At 45.8% G+C, this 16,846-nt stretch overlaps 2 protein-coding genes across 19 annotated transcripts in view; one reads left to right on the forward strand and one right to left on the reverse strand.

The window, feature by feature from the left end:
* Window positions 1-101: 101 nt before the first annotated feature.
* On the forward strand, window positions 102-9,425 carry LOC309521382 (uncharacterized protein). 4 transcript variants are annotated; one of them, XR_014214631.1, is made up of 10 exons: window positions 102-2,184; window positions 6,646-6,678; window positions 6,813-6,929; window positions 7,071-7,159; window positions 7,281-7,365; window positions 7,467-7,884; window positions 8,194-8,245; window positions 8,348-8,444; window positions 8,547-8,629; window positions 9,292-9,425. XR_014214631.1 is itself a non-coding variant. In XM_082203844.1 (7 exons), the coding sequence occupies exons 4-7, from the start codon at window positions 7,609-7,611 to the stop codon at window positions 9,298-9,300; spliced, it is 420 nt and encodes a 139-aa protein (XP_082059970.1). In that variant the 5' UTR covers window positions 6,880-6,929; window positions 7,071-7,159; window positions 7,281-7,365; window positions 7,467-7,608; the 3' UTR covers window positions 9,301-9,425. The 4 variants fall into 4 exon arrangements, 1 of the variants encoding a protein (XP_082059970.1); XR_014214632.1 differs by having other exon boundaries at window positions 522-2,265; window positions 6,613-6,678; window positions 8,194-8,444; XM_082203844.1 differs by lacking the exons at window positions 102-2,184; window positions 6,646-6,678; window positions 8,348-8,444 and having other exon boundaries at window positions 6,880-6,929.
* Window positions 9,426-13,892: 4,467 nt separating this feature from the next.
* Window positions 13,893-16,846, reverse strand: part of CLIP1 (CAP-Gly domain containing linker protein 1) — a 111,917-nt gene continuing 108,963 nt past the window's right edge. For all 15 annotated transcript variants that reach the window (XM_082203767.1, XM_082203762.1, XM_082203757.1 and 12 more), the window contains one exon: window positions 13,893-15,690. In XM_082203767.1, coding sequence (XP_082059893.1) covers window positions 15,468-15,690 — 223 coding nt within the window. In that variant the 3' untranslated portion in view covers window positions 13,893-15,467. The remainder of the gene's footprint in view (window positions 15,691-16,846) is intronic.

Consider the following 16,846-nt stretch of genomic DNA (forward strand, 5'->3'; position numbering starts at 1 on the left):
CCATGGGAGCATATTCACCCAGTGCTTTTCCAGCTGCACTGGCTCCCGGTGGAGGACAGGGTCAGGTTCAAGGTGCTGCTTTTGACCTTTAAAGCCCTTCACGGCCTAGGACCCTCGTACCTACAGGACCGCCTCTCCTGGTTTGCCCCACGGAGAGCCTCAAGGTCCGTAAATAGCAACACCCTAGTGGTCCCGGGCCCTAAGGAAGTCAGATTAGCCTCAACCAGAGCCAGGGCCTTTTCAACACTGGCTCCAGCCTGGTGGAATGCTCTGCCTCATGAGACCAGGGCCCTGCAGGATCTGATTTCTTTCCGCAGGGCCTGTAAGACAGAGTAGTTCTGCCTGGCCTTTGGCTTGGAGCCAGTTTGATTCCCTCCCTCCCTCTCTTTCTTTTTTCTTTTCCTTCTCCTCCTGCAATGAGGCTACATTTTAATATTTTAATGTTTCAATATTTTAATGTTGTATTTTAATCTTGCTTTTAAGTTGTATTCATTCAACTGGATTTTATTATTGGTTGTTAGCCACCCTGAGCCTTGGCTGGGGAGGCAGGGTATAAATAAATAAATAAAAATTATTATTATTATTAGCACGTTTCTCCCTTGTGTCCTGAGTTCGAGTGTCTTCAAAGCCCATGACCCCTTTGGTCAAGGCTGTTCTCCAACTGGAGCGCTCGCAGGCCAGTGTTTCCCAGTTGTCGGCGTTTATACTCCATTTTTTAAGATTTGCCTTGAGACAGTCATTAAACTTTTTGTGTTGACCACCGGCATTACACTTTCCATTTTTAAGTTTGAAATAGAGTCGTTGCTTTGGAAGACAATAGTCAGGCATCCGAACCACATGACCAGTCCAACGAAGTTGGTGTTGAAGAATCATTGCTTCAACACTGGTGACCTTTGCTTCTTCCAGGACACTGGTATTAGTTCGCCTGCCTTCCCAGTGGTGTGTCACATTTTTCGGAGACACCATTGCTGGAATCTTTCAAGGAGTTAGAGATGGCATTTATAAGTGGTCCATGTTTCACAAGCGTACAGCTGGGTTGGTAGTTCAAGAGCCTAGACTGAAACTTAAAAGACTAGTTTCAATGGACCAAGAATGGTTTTCATGGCTGGTTCTGACTTTCCCCTTTTCCCAGTGGGAATTCCTACTTGCAGAGCAGAGGCCACGGCTGGTCGGCAGCTGCAGTGCCTGTGTGCTTTGTTCTGTTGTTGTTGTTTAGTCGTTTAGTCGAGTCCAACTCTTCTTGACCCCCTGGACCAGAGCACGCCAGGCACTCCTGTCTTCCACTGCCTCCCGCGGTTTTGTCAAACTCATGTTGGTAGCTTTGAGAACACTGTCCAGCCATCTGGTCCTCTGTCGTCCCCTTCTCCTTGGGCCCTCAGTGCTTTGTGCTGGAGGGCACTGTTTCGTGGCACTCACTGGTTGCTATTGGACAGTTCTTTGGATAGTCTGAGCAGATTGGTTGAGCGAAAGGCTCAGCCTTCATTAGGGCAAATGTTCTACCCTTATTTATGGGAGCCTTTGGAATAGAAAAAGGAAATGACTGTGTCAGGATGCGTTTTGTGGGGAAATTTGCAGAAGTGAAGATGTTGATTTGGGGTACAGTTGGAGGGGGGGGTATGGTGCCTGCTGGAGGGGGAAACCCCCCGCCACCCTTTCCAAAACTTCCGGTAACAATGTTAAGAATGACCCAATGTTCTCCCCTCTCCCTATTCATTTCATTTGCTTCATGGAATTTATACAATGCTTGACTGCATGAATGAGGGGACCAGGCCCTCTGGGTCCTGGCATGGCCATAGCTCTTGAACCCAGAGCGCTTGGGACCTCCTTTTTCTCTCTGCCAGCCCTTCATGCTCTGGGCTGCCTCTTTCAGACTCTGATGATGCCCCTTCAGGTCACTGAACTGCAGAGAGATGGAAGGAATTGGTCGTGATGGGCAGGCAAGGATTGATTAGGCTCCACATATGTATTTCTGTTCTGCAAATTTGGCAGGGGTTCACTGTTTTCTCCAGATGCCCCTCCTCACACACAAACACCCCTCAAGAATTGGAGCGGCCAGCGTCTGAGTTGCTCTTTCCGCTCATCTCTTCTAGGATCAGGTGCTTAAGGCGGCTGTTCAGACGCTGTTACGTCTGATGCCACGTCTGGTGGCCCCCCAGCAAGACCCAGAGCAGCCTGTGGCGCCAGGTGAGCAAGTGGCCCTCCTTTTTTGGACAGAGGAGGGCAGGAATGGGCATGGGGGGCAACTAGTCCAAGGATGCAAAAGAGGACTTTGAGAGCTTGTAGGGCAGCAGCTGAAGGAGGAGCAAAAGGGTTTTCTTGTGTGTGTGTTTCTTTGTGGCTGATTAGCTGCTCTCCCTGTGCAAAGGTCAGAGGGGGCAGGGTTTCCGTTGAGTCAGGGGATTAGCTGTGGGAGGTGCGCCTGGTGGCGTGCGCTGTTTGATCCATCTTTTAGATTTAGGGGAGCTAGTCTCAAATGTTTGTTGGGGGAGACCTAGGTTTTTTTGGGGGGGGGTTATTTGTCCTGTCTTCACGCTTTTTATGATGGAGGACCGCTGTAGCCACCCCCAACGACACGTTTTCAAGATGGAGGATGAGGGAACAGCTGCAGTCGCCTGTGGTTCCTGCGCAATGTTTGCCATCTTGCCAAAGGTTGCAGGCAGCTTTACCTGCAGCAATTGTATGTTGATTGCCCTCTTAGAAGACAAAGTCCAGCAGCTGGAGTAACGTGTAGCTACACTCCAAAGAATTAGAGAGCTGGAGCTCTTCTTGGAAGCAACAGAGAACACAGTCTCCACCAAGGATGAGACAGGGGACACCCCTGAGAAGGAGGCTAGTTCACCAACACAGGTGCCAGATATATGGAGAAACGTGACTCAAAGAAGTAGGAGGCCCAGGGTTCGCTCTGATTGTTTAGAAATACACAATCGCTTTGATGTCCTCTCCCCTAGCATGGAAGACGAAGAGCAGACTCCATTTGAGGATCTCTCCCTCATTACAGTCGATCAGGTATATGAAGACGATCAGCAAAGTCAGTCCTCAGGGAATGTGCAGGCGACCTTGGAACGGACAGCTCACGGAAGAACCCTGACCAAACCTAAGAGGAGGCGTGTAGTGGTGATAGGGGATTCCCTACTGAGGGAAACAGAAGCAGTGATCTGTGGGCCTGACAAGATGTCTCGGGAGGTGTGCTGTCTCCCCAGGGCTAAGATCCAAGATGTAACTGAACGACCGCAAGGAATCATAAAACCCACTGACAAATACCCCTTCCTCTTGGTTCATGTGGGAACCAATGACACTGCAAGCAATAGCCTCCAGAAGATCAAAAGAGACTACGAGGCTCTCGGCAGGAAATTGAAGCAACTAAATGCACAAATTGTCATCTCATCTGTCCTCCCAGTTGAACGACGTGGCTCAGGGAGAGAGGGAAAAATAGTGGAAGTGAACAGCTGGCTTTGCAAATGGTGTAAACAGGAACGGTTTGGATTCTTAGATCACAGACTGCAGTTTCTTGAAGATGGACTTCTGGCAAGTGATGGGCTGCACCTCACAACGGTTGGGAGGAATGTTTTTGCCAAAAATCTCAGAAACCTCATCAGGAGGGCTTTAAACTGACTAATGTGGGGGAGGGAGACAGTGCTCCTGAAGGTAGGAGTCTATCAATTGATGAAGATGATCATCCAAATATCATAGACCAAATGGAGCAAACAGCACGCAGACCTAGTGGTGGTGGTGGGGGAAATCCTTAAATAAGAGACACGGGGGAATGATTAATGGACTTCAATGTCTGTACACTAATGCGCAAAGCATGGGAAATAAACAAGATGAGCTTGAGCGCTTGGTACAGCAAACTAAATATGACATAACAGGCATCACTGAAACCTGGTGGGATAAGTCCCACGATTGGAATGTAATACTGGAGGGATACAATCTATTTCAGAGAAACAGACCAGACAAGAAAGGAGGAGGAGTGGCGTTATATGTCAGGGATGTGTATAACTGTGAAAAGATCCAAGATTTAGAACCTCAAAGCCAAAGTGAGAGCATTTGGGTCAAAATTAAGGGAGAGAAGAATAACAGACCTCATTGTGGGAGCTTACTATAGATCCCCAAGACAAACGGAGGACATAGATGATGCCTTCCTGGAACAGATGGCCAAGCATGCAAAAGGAACGGAGATAGTAGTAATGGGGGACTTCAATTACCCGGATATTTGTTGGATGTCAAACTCAGCCAAGAGCATAAGGTCAAACAGATTCCTCACTGGCCTTGCAGACAACTTCATTGTCCAGAAAGTAGGAGAAGTAACAAGAGGAACAGCCATTTTAGATCTGGTCCTAACCAATGTTGATGACCTGGTTAGTGGGGTAGAAGTGGAAGGATCATTAGGCGCGAGTGATCATGCTCTTCTGAAGTTTACTATACAGCGGAAAGGAGCAGCCAAGTATACTAGGACTCAATTTCTTGACTTTAAGAAAGCTGACTTCATAAAACTTAGGGAAGTGCTGGGTGAGATCCCATGGCCAGTAATACTAAAAGGAAAGGGAGTTCATGATGGCTGGGAGTTTGTTAAGAGGGAGATAGTAAAAGCACAACGTCAGGCAATACCAATGAGACGGAAACATGGAAGGTGCCTAAAGAAGCCAGGGTGGCTATCTAAAGAACTTTTAACTGAGTTAAGATTAAAAAAGGATGTGTACAAAAAATGGAAAAGGGGGGAAACCACCAAAGAGGAATTAAAACAAATAGCCAGCACATGTAGACACCAAGTCAGAAAAGCTAAAGCACAGAATGAACTCAGGCTTGCTAGAGAGGTTAAAAGCAACAAAAAAGGCTTTTATGGTTATGTTCGTAGCAAAAGGAAGAACAAAGAAACTGTGGGGTCACTCAGAGGAGAAGATGGTGAAATGCAAACAGGGGACACAGAAAGGGCTGAACTCCTCAATGCCTTCTTTGCCTCAGTCTTCTCCGATAAAGAAAACAATGCCCGACCTGAAGAATTTGGAGCAAATGATTCAGCAGAGGAAACACAGCCCAGAATAACTAAGGAGATAGTACAAGAATACTTGGCTAGTTTAGATGTATTCAAGTCTCCAGGGCCAGATGAACTGCATCCAAGAGTATTAAAAGAACTGGCGATGTGATCTCAGAACCACTGGCAGTCATCTTTGAGAATTCCTGGAGAACAGGCGAAGTCCCGGCAGACTGGAGGAGGGCGAATGTTGTCCCTATTTTCAAAAAGGGGAAAAGAGAGGACCCAAATAATTATCGCCCAGTCAGTCTGACATCAATACCAGGGAAGATTCTGGAGCAGATCATTAAGCAAACAGTCTGTGAGCACCTAGAAAGGAATGCTGTGATCACCAATAGTCAGCATGGATTTCTGAAAAATAAGTCATGTCAGACTAACCTGATCTCGTTTTTTGACAGAATTACAAGCCTGGTAGATGAAGGGAACGCAGTGGATGTAGCCTACCTTGATTTCAGCAAGGCATTTGTTTGACAAGGTGCCCCATGATATTCTTGTAAAGAAGCTGGTAAAATGCGGTCTTGACTATGCTACCACTCAGTGGATTTGTAACTGGCTGACTGACCGAACCCAAAGGGTGCTCATCAATGGTTCCTCTTCATCCTGGAGAAGAGTGACTAGTGGGGTGCCACAGGGTTCTGTCTTGGGCCCGGTCTTATTCAACATCTTTATCAACGACTTGGATGATGGACTCAAGGGCATCCTGATCAAATTTGCAGATGACACCAAACTGGGAGGGGTGGCTAACACCCCAGAGGACAGGATCACACTTCAAAACGACCTTGACAGATTAGAGAACTGGGCCAAAACAAACAAGATGAACTTTAACAGGGAGAAATGTAAAGTATTGCACTTGGGCAAAAAAAATGAGAGGCACAAATACAAGATGGGTGACACCTGGCTTGAGAGCAGTACATGTGAAAAGGATCTAGGAGTCTTGGTTGACCACAAACTTGACATGAGCCAACAGTGTGACGCGGCAGCTAAAAAAGCCAATGCAATTCTGGGCTGCATCAATAGGAGTATAGCATCTAGATCAAGGGAAGTAATAGTGCCACTGTATTCTGCTCTGGTCAGACCTCACCTGGAGTACTGTGTCCAGTTCTGGGCACCACAGTTCAAGAAGGACACTGACAAACTGGAACGTGTCCAGAGGAGGGCAACCAAAATGGTCAAGGGCCTGGAAACGATGCCTTATGAGGAACAGCTAAGGGAGCTGGGCATGTTTAGCCTGGAGAAGAGGAGGTTAAGGGGTGATATGATAGCCATGTTCAAATATATAAAAGGATGTCATATAGAGGAGGGAGAAAGGTTGTTTTCTGCTGCTCCAGAGAAGCGGACACGGAGCAATGGATCCAAACTACAAGAAAGAAGATTCCACCTAAACATTAGGAAGAACTTCCTGACAGTAAGAGCTGTTTGACAGTGGAATTTGCTGCCAAGGAGTGTGGTGGAGTCTCCTACTTTGGAGGTCTTTAAGCAGAGGCTTGACAACCATATGTCAGGAGTGCTCTGATGGTGTTTCCTGCTTGGCAGGGGGTTGGACTCGATGGCCCTTGTGGTCTCTTCCAACTCTATGATTCTATGACTCACTTGTTCCCATGTCCTTCTGTTTGCAGTTCTGCTGCGGTTCCTCATCCCAGCCCCAGGGGGTGAGTATTGGAGAAAACAAGAGCAAGGACTGGATCCCTCAGACCTGCCCCCCTTTGCCCCCCCACTCTGCACTCTCAGATGCGGAGAAGCCCTCCCCTCACGAGGAACTGACAGCCTGACTTTTGCATTTCAGCTGCTGGAGGATGAACAGCTCTACCTCCTGGGGGCCATCCAGAGCTGCCAGGCAGCTGAGCTCAGGGGGCTCCGATCCCTGAAGTGCTCCAAGCAGGAGACGGCCCAAGCCCTTCTGGTAAGTGATGGGGGGTGTGGGTGGAAAGGGTTGTGCATCTGCGTAGAGGAAGACCCTGCCGGCTTAGGCCATGGGGTTGCCATTCCCCTGCAAAGCCAAGCCTGGTGTTTGGGGTCAGAGCTGATTTCCCTCCTCTTCCAGGACATCTTGGGGCCATTGGAACACTTCAGGGATCGCCCCCTGACCCTGGCCCTTGCCTTGGAGGCCCTCCTCCAGCTAAGTTGAGTGGGGTCTTTGGTGTGGATGGGGTTGTGGGTGCGGGGCAGAACCCCAGGGGGAAAGAGCAGGCGGGAGGGAGAAGGGGCAAGGGAGACTCTAACCCTCTCCCTTTCATCTCTGCAGCACCATGAGGCCCAAATTCAGCTGTGATATGATCAGTGCCATCCTGCACAGGACATTGGAGGCCGTGCTGAATGGGGCTGAGGAGGAGAGAGAAGTATGTCCTTGGTTTTGACTTCCCTTCACAGGCTCTTTCTTCTTCTTCGTCACACTTGCAGAATCCAACCCAGCATTCACACTCTCTTCTCTCTTCCGCAGGAACTGAAGAGGCACTTCCGGCTCCTGCTGGGGAGTCTCCTTATGGAAGCCCCCAACCCTGGCACCCTCCTCCACCTTCTCAGCATAAGTGTCCCAATGGCATCAGGGGTAGTTTTAGGGTTCCCCCCCCGTCCCTTACCCAATGGACTGCCCCATTTCTGGGGCACAGAGCCTGTTTTGCCCCCAATTTGGTCCAAGACCAAAGCTGGCAAATCCTCATGGTCCTGAAGTGTCAGGGACTCCGTGGTGGGGGCAGTGGGGGCCGCCTTGGCCCAGACTGGCCCCTGACTCTGAGATGCTCTTTCCTCCTGCAGGACCTCCGAGGATATGCCCTGGGGAAAGTGGGGAGGCTCAAGAACTAGCGGCCAGCAGCATTTCCTTGCTGCTGGCCATTGCCAGGAAATATCCCAACCTCAGAGTAAGTACCTTGCCTTCTGCTATTCATTTCTTTGGTTAATTTCACCCCCCCCCCCAGATCACATCCCCAAGTGATCTTTAGCGCAGATGATGTGGGGTGTGTCCCTGGGGCCCAGGATGAGGCCAGAGGCTTTTCCTGCCCCCTTTCCTGCTGCTGCTGCCCTTCCACCTCTGCCCAGGAGGCTGCAGGGCCCAGGGAGGTCCTCTGGAACAAGGGATTGGGCCCAAGACAGAGGGAGACCCGTCCTTCCAGGCGCTGCTTCTGTGCTCTCTTGCTCCCATCTGACCCCAATTTTTCTTTCCTCTGCAGATGACAGTAGTTCGGCCGGACCTGGCTTGCTTCCGCCTGAAGCCGCAAGAAGGTAAGCACCACACCTTGGAGACAGCGACCTTTGACTAAAGGCCTGTGGGAAAATCTCATTTTCATTTTCATTCTGTTCTCATTCTCATTCTCTTCCATCCAGACGACATCATCATTGAAGATGGTAGGTAGATAGGTAGTGCGGACCTCGGGCTCCACTGGACACCCAAGAGAGGCCAACATCCAAATGCACTCAGCACGTAAGACTTTCTCAAAAGCCCATCTGTAGTTAGAGATGCCCTGTTTCATCTGTGAGAGAAGCAGGCACTCCTGGCGACCTGCTTACCTTTTTTCTCTTGCAGGTGACAGAATGATGCCGGCAAGACAGCCTTCTCCATCTTTTTATGGCAGCAGAAGGGAAGCAGTGGCTGTGGGACCAGATCAGGTAGGGGGAAGCTGCCTTGTGGGGACAGAGGCCAAGGGGTGGAACGGTGTCATGGACTGGTTGGGCACAGAGGAATGGTGGGAGGAAGCAGCTGGAGAACCAGGAAGGGAAGACGTCTCAGAGCCCAGGTAGTGGAGGGGGCACAAGGAGCAGCAGTCAGAGGGAGAAGAGGCCGGGGAACCAGGGGAGGGAAGCCAATGGGTCTCAAACCCTTGGTGAGTGAGGGACTTTCCCCTGTGTCAGCAGATGGAGCGGACAAGATCCCGAGAAAGCTGTTTGTGCACGTGCCGTAGAGGGAAGCCAGGGGTCAATCTGATTCTAAACCTCCACTGCCTCATGGGATGGCTTCAGGAGAAGAATAGGCTCCAGAGTAAACCCTACACAGATGCAGAGTGGAGTCCCTAGGATGGTTGGGTGGCATTTTGTAGGCCTCCTCCTGGCAGCTCCTGCAGCCCAGCTGGTGCCTTGTGCCTTGCTCTTCTTTCCTTTGGACCACCTCAGGGAGGCGGGGGTGGGGGCGGGGGGCGGCTCTGGGCACAGGGTTGACACCTTTGTTTTGACAAAAGACAGGACAGGGCAGGGGACAGAGAGAGATCTGAAAGCTGTTAACATTATTTTGCCTCAAAAGATCTCACGGAATTTTGGGTTTTTCCATTCCTTAGGTTATATGATCTATTCCCTGTGTCAAGAAGAAAAAGAACTGGAAGAGAATGGAATAAAAATAAATATAAAAATAAAAATAAATATTTTTTAATGGATTTTGAATAAATGCACAATAAATTGTTACTGTTTTGAATTTCATTGTGTTATTGTCTTCCATTGATCTGGACACTTTTGTTGTTGCAGCCTTAGTTGTGGTCCACTAAGATCCCTAGGTCCTTTTCCCTACCAGCAAACCAGTGTCCCTCATCTTTTATTGGTGCAGCTGCTGCTTCCTGCCAAAGTGCAGAAGCTTAGATTGACCAGAAGTCCTCTTTGCTCGCCTTCAGGGTGTGACCATGTCGCAGTCAGTGCTGTGGTAGCTCTGTGTGGCATTAACACAGTTCAGTGAAATTGCCTGGTGACAATCCAGCTGGTGCCAGTGACCTGAGATCTAAGATCTCTCCAGGACACTGAGTGTTTTGCCTTGGTAGAGCATACCATGTTCGTGACATAGAGGCTGTGGTATGAGCACAGTTCAGGTAGCCTTTGTCCGTTCTTGTTCAGGTCCCGATACCAAGGGGCCTCTGCGGTTATGCCAGCTGTGATGAACTCTTTCAGCAGGAATAGTAATAGTAACAATAAGAATAATTTTATTAAATTTTACCCCCCCCCCCCAAAATCTGGTTAGGTTTCCCCAGCCACCAGAATAAAACTTCAAACATTAAAAACTTCCCTAAACAGGGCTGCCTTCAGATGTCTTCTAAAAGTCAGAGAGTTATTTCTTTGACATCTGCTGGGAGGGCGTTCCACAGGGCGGGCGCCACTACTGAGAAGGTGTTTGCAGGCTCAAGACATCCTGGTATAGTTCCTCGCAGAACTTGTTCTTGATCGGTATATCAGAGCACACATCTGTGGAGCGTAGGGAGCATATGCCATGATTTATTGGTCCATAGATGGTCTTTGTGGCTTTAAGGAAACTCTGTGCATCATGAGTGTCAGCTAAGTGCTGGATCTCTTGAGCATTTTTTATCTTTAGTTCTTTAGTTCTCTGGTTCTTCTTTGAACCTCAGCCTTAGCATTGGCATAGGTTTTTTTCTTAGTGGCACAGTTTCTGTCTCTTTGCCAGATCTGAAAGGCCTTCCGTTTCTTGTCAATAATGTGTTCAGTCTCACCGTCATTCTTATCAAACCAGTCCTGGTGTTTCTTGGTTTGGTATCCAATAGTTGGTTCACCGGCTGCAATAATGATGTTTTTAGCTTGGTCCAGAGTTCCTCAATGTTATCAGGGAATTCTGAATGCGGATGGTCCTTAAGAGTCGTTTGGAAGCAATCCCACTTAATAGGATCTTGAAGGGCTTGAGTGTTCATTTCGTTCATTTGAGTGTTCCTTTTACGCCTTGGTTTCCTTCCTTGAAGCCTGCGTTGAGGATAGCCATCGTGGAGCATAATAACCAGTGATCTGTCCATCAGTCGTCAGCACTCGTCATAGCTCTGGTAAGGAGCACATCACGGCGATCTTCAACTCAGACAATTACATAATCTGAGAGGTGCCAGTAGTTCAACCGAAGGGGCCAATGAGATGCACCAAAGCCTTCCTTGTCAGCCCAGACTTACAACGCTGCGAGGTAGGCAGGGTTGAAGAACCACATCTGACCACAGGTCTCAAGGTGGATCTCTTTCTGGGCTGCCTCTGAAGGCAGTTCAGAAGCTTCAGCTGGTGCAGAATTCAACAGCCACATTGCTCACTGAGGCAAGACGGTTTGAGCATCCTGGCCCGACTGTTCCAGCTGCCAATTAGCTTCCTAGCCCAATTCACAGTGCTGTTTTTGACCTATAAAGCCTTAAATTTAACTCAGGACCGCAACACCTGAAGGTTGGCAGCAAGAGAATTGGCCACAAGACTATTGTGGTTTTTGTTGAAAGGATTAATATATTTGGAAACAGAGAGATTGATGTACTGTTTTATTGCACATTATTGCCCTACCATGCTCTGCTGTTCTAATGCTGTTGGGATGATGGACATGTTCACTGTGCAAAAGTGGTGCACAAATAAAGCTACAATCTATGTGCCTGTGTACACTTGCACAGGTAGGTGCGTTGCCACCCAGGACCACCCCCCTGCCCATCTGCAGTTGAAACTCCTGGTATGGAACTGGCTGTGGAAGCAGCCAGATGTTAGGCCCCAGAGGCCAGGAGTCTCTTCGTGGGCAGAACTTGTCAGGTCCAAGCAACCTTGCACACCTCCCATCAGCAGAGGGTGAGCTGAGACTAACAGATGGGGGGAATACACTCTGTGATCTCACTGGAAGGACAGATCCTGAAGCTGAGGCTCCAATACTTTGACCACCTCATGAGAAGAGGAGACTCCCTGGAAAAGATGCTGATGTTGGGAAAGATTGAGGGCACAAGGAGAAGGGGCGACAGAGGACGAGATGGTGGGACAATGTTCTCGAAACTGCAAACATGAATTTGACGAAACTGAGGGAGGCAGTGGAAGAGAGGAATGCTTGATGTGCTCTGGTCCATGTGATCACAAAGAGTTGGACATGACTAAACAACTAAACAACAACACACTCTGTGGTCTCTCTTTCACACACACAAGGCAGGCTTGAGAAACTAGCTCCCCATGTAAGGCATAGAATTCAAAGCCATATTTGTAAATATGAAGAAAATGTAAGTAAAGAACCATTTTTTTCTGTTTCCCAATGGGACGTGTCTTTTATTTACTCTTTTAAGCAATGATAGTGATGCGTGAATGAGACTGAGGTGGTGGAGGAAGGATTGGTTAGATCCAGCTTCCAAGTTTTTAACTCTGCTATATAAACTATAAGCCAGTTTTATTTTTTAAAATCCAAGAGAACTTGCACAGATGTTGTCTCTTACAGCCTGTAGTGCTGGTGGCAGAAGCAGAAGGCACTGGGGAAGCAAAAGTATTAGAAACCTCTCCCTTCAGCATGTCACAAAGTCTCCAGAGCTTGTGTTACTGAATATGTGTCTAAATGACAACCAGGACTTGGTGGATAAACCACTAACTGGATTTCTTTTAGTGGCAGCACATAGAGTTATAGCCACATTCTGGAAGGACTTAAAAGGTGTGAACTTGAATGCTGGGTAAAGAATGTGGTGTATGGCCCTCATGGAAAAGCTGACTCACAAAGTAAGACTGGCAGAGGAACGAAGCCCAAATATACCTTTGCCTGAGAGGGGCAGAGCTTCATTTTGTTTACAAATTCTCCAGAAAACCGAAGACCAGTTTCAAAGGTTTAAACTAACTTGTGGATCACTTAATAAATAAGATGTGTACCATTGCAAGTTGTGGTTTTAATACGAGAATTCAGGTTTTAATAATGTATTTTGGGGGTATCTAGGGAAATAGAAAAAACTTTTCCCCAGCTGTCAGATGCTTCAACTGCACTGGAGTGGTTATTTTTCTAATGAAAAAATATACACATATAAAATCAACTCAATAAGATAACTATATATATATATTATAAAGTGCAGTTATAATATATAAACTATATATATTATAAAGTGTATATGTTCGCACACAAAGTTTAGAAATAACCTTATTCTTTTTAAAAAGATCTGCTGCTAGTTTCATTGGATTGGGGCATCTGAGCAACTAGGTTTCAACCTTACTTTCTTAATGTTGCTTCTCTGAAAAAATCTGTTTTTCTTTGGAAGGATAAGAAAATTGCCATGCATGCAACACAACATTTTTTCCCAAGTGGCATGTACTGAAAAGTCATAGATGAAGACAGCAGCAGTAGTAGGGAGAGTGAGTGCAGTTACCTGCTATTAAACAGATACAGAAGTATGATAAATTGTCTAAGGCAGTGCCAAGAAGATACACTGGTTTGGTATATCCATAAAATAAGGGCTGGGAACATTGGTGGGCCTGGATAGAATGCCTGAGTCATAAATGGTGTCAACATGTGCATTGTAGGGGAAGGGATGATATAGGCCTACTTTTGGGAAGTCATCAGGTAGTGGAGCAGGCAAACATTTTCCCGATTCTAGGTACAGATGTCTTATAAAGGGTTCACATCATGGTATTTCTTGCTCCTACTGGAACCTTCAGCGGCTAGCTTCCCACCTCTCTCTTCCCACCTCTTATGAGTGCAATCTGATGCATGTCTACTCAGAAGGAAGTGCTACTGCATTAATGGGGCTCACTTCCAGGTAAGTGTGTATAGGACTGCAGTTTAAAACTCTCAAAGGTTTGTCTTAGAGCAGGGATAACTGATCTGGGACTATCCAGATTTTGCTGGGAGTTGGGAGTCCAACAACATCTAGAAGGCACCTGGCTACCTACACCTGCCTGAGACACAAGAAAGAACACTTGCTTCTCACACCCAAATTTCCCTTAGCAAACCTGATGAAAAACCATTGCACCCTAATAAGATGATAAAAACATGTTTAGCATTAAGTGATGACGACAAACAAAAAGAGCAGAACCTGTCACAGAGCCGACTTAACACTTTCGTGGGCATGGTCCCAGTTCAACCTGTGCAGTGCAGCATTTTTATTTGTTTACTTACCCAGTTATATGCCTAAATGGCTTGTAAGCAGTTTGGCATTCTGGGTTTTGTAATCTCAAAGAAAAAGAAAAACAACACAGGTGACGAGAGAATAACCGTTTTATTAAAGCTACAGTACACTCCGTTTAGTTTAATACTGATTTCCCTGCTTTTTTCCCTAACCCTTTTATACATTCATTACTCCAAATTTCCAACAATTACATTAAATTGTACTCATATGCCAAATATTGTCTGTAATCTGGAGGAAAAATACATCAGAGGTGCGCATATATATATATATATATATATATATATATATATATATATTTACACACACATACACACAAAGTTATACAAGAGCATATAGCTTCTCTTTTTTACATTTGTTTTTGAGACATTCAAAAGAAGAGAGACCTAAACCAGCTTAAGTGGTGTCACCTTGACTTGGGTTCAGTGACCCACAGCATTAACTCCATCAGAAATTTTACATCCACTTCAATGCATGGCACGATTTCACCCATAACAGCACAAGCCTGTTGGTTTTACATTTTCTTCATTTCATATAAGGTTTTTTTTTTGCTTCTTAGAAAATCCATAATTCTTAAATATTGAATTTTCTGTTTTACATTCATCTGGAACTAAATTCAGACCAAGGGGGAAATAAATAAATTATTTGTTCATTTAAAAAGTCTTGATTTGTGAATGGGCTTTAATAAAAACCTTTTACAGGATACAAATTTGCTGATTTTTTTTCTTTTTTTGCAAACACACACAAAATAAACTCAGTCAGAAAAAATCTCCCAAGATTGAGGCTATCTAAAGTTATTAAATCAAGTGACTGTGCTGTGCACAAAGGTCCTCTGAGGAGTTCAGATGAAAAGAAGCACTAAAGACAACAAGAATTTTTCAAAATATAAACCTTTTTCTTAAATATATTTATATATGTACTTATTATGTACAACTCTACAGAAGCTGAAAGAACGTGGAAAGGGAGGTCCGTCCATGTGCGCAGCTTAGAGGCTTTGTTATAAAAAGTTTCTGCACAGGAGCTTGTTGGCTTACCTGCTTCATGATATTTTTCTAAACAAAATTTCACACCATTAAGAAATCTTGCTGAAATAAAGGCACTACTGATCTCTAGGTAGTGCACCAGAGCTCACATATTCTTTGAACAAGAGATAACTGAGCAGTTGAAAATAATAAAGAAGAGCTCATCTCTTAACTCATTCCAGTGTTGAAAACTTTACAAAATCTAAAAACGTACAACTGCAGCTTTAAGAGCATAGTGCAAATATGAAAATTAACAGCATAATTTTAAGGTCTTTAAACAAGCTAAAACATAACTAGAGTGTTGCTGTTTCCCCCTTACAGCTAAACAACATGACATATGGGAAGTTCCTCTTTAAAGATAATGCAAACCCAGAAGTTGGAAAAGAAAATGGCAGCAATCTGCCTAGTAAATTATTTATTTCTATTTTCATTTAACTTAGGGCAGTATAAAGTTATTTTGCTATGGAAGACCAAAATATCTCTATGTCTGTTGGTTGTGAAGAGGTTGGGGAGGGCAAGGGTGGCTGCCCTTTTCTTTCCGGCGCCATCAGCCCCTCAATGGCTGGGGGTGGGCACGGTCCGACTAATGCACAGAGCAAAGTTTCTTTTCCCTGGTCCTCTCCTGCATCAGAAGGTCTCATCGTCATTGCAATTTGTAGCCCAGTGCCCAAACACTTCGCAGATTTCGCAATAGGGGCGCTCTTCCTTTCGGCTGCCATGGTAAGTCGAATGCGGAGGTTCGTCTAACGCCTGTGCTTGAGTCGGACAATCTTCAGTGTCATGGAGATCAAAACAGTCACAAATGTCACAGAAAAGGCGAGGCTTCTTCTTGATTTGGTTTTCTTCCTCACTGCCAAGATCAAAATTTGATAAGTAAGACTAGAATTTCATTATGTTTTTATGGAGAACAGTGATTCCAAAGAGACAGGAAATCTATAGGAAATATAATAATAATAATAATAATAATAATAATAATAATAATAATAATAATAATAATAATAATTATTATTATTATTATTATTATTATTATTATTATTATTATTATTATTAATACCCCACCCATCTGGCTGAGTTTCCCCAGCCACTCTGGGCGGCTCCCAATTGAGTGTTAAAAACAACACCCCATTAAATATTAAAAACTTCCCTCAAGAGGGCTGCCTTCAGATCAAAACACTCCCTGCTTTTGTACTGATTTGGGAGGGTTTGGGCCAGCAGGCAAGATCATCTGCCTTTTGCAGAAGCTTTCCACACTTTACCTTGGAAACCTACACAGAAATACATTACTGCTTGTTGTGAACTGCAGAGATTTCTCATATCTCAACGTATTTGCGGGGGGGGGGGGGAATAGAGATATAAACAGTTTGAAATTCACACCAAGGTTTTAGACTAATTTAAAAGAGGATTGTCCTGTGTCCTTGACTAGTCTGGGAGTCATGCACTAAAGAGAAACAGGGTTAAAATCTTAACTTGTCTATATCCTTGACAATTGTGGGTCAAAGTTTCAGCGAGTCTCAGATGGGGTAGCTGTTAACTCACTTCCTGCCATCTGTATGTTGGAATCAAATTCACTGGGCTGGAGGAAGTCAAAGCTCTATCCACACTGGCAGCATGAAAGCAGTGGCTTAGTCATGACACTCAGCTTAGTAAAGATGAACAGTAAATAAAGGTGCATGATGTGAATTAGTGGTGACATAAACATAGCATTTAAAAATCCTTTCTGGGCACTCAGAGGTTCCTCAGAAGCTTACCAAGTGTTTGTCAATTAGAAGGTCCATACTGGTGAAATAACTCCCCAAAGATAGCCTGCCCACCATAACTGTGTGGTGCAGGGGTGTCTGAGGTCATCTCTCAATTGACCTAGTGGCCATGGGGAGGGCTAAAATGCTCACTCTGTGAGCCCCATGAACGGAGTGTGCACTCTGCAGATGGGCCAGGATCCTCTGCAGTCCCAAGGTTCTTCAATAGGGTTACTTGCAAGTATACAGTTTGAAAACCACAGTAATACT

This window comes from Podarcis vaucheri, assembly GCF_965113315.1.
Source record: "Podarcis vaucheri genome assembly, chromosome: 16".
Lineage (NCBI taxonomy): Eukaryota > Metazoa > Chordata > Lepidosauria > Squamata > Lacertidae > Podarcis > Podarcis vaucheri.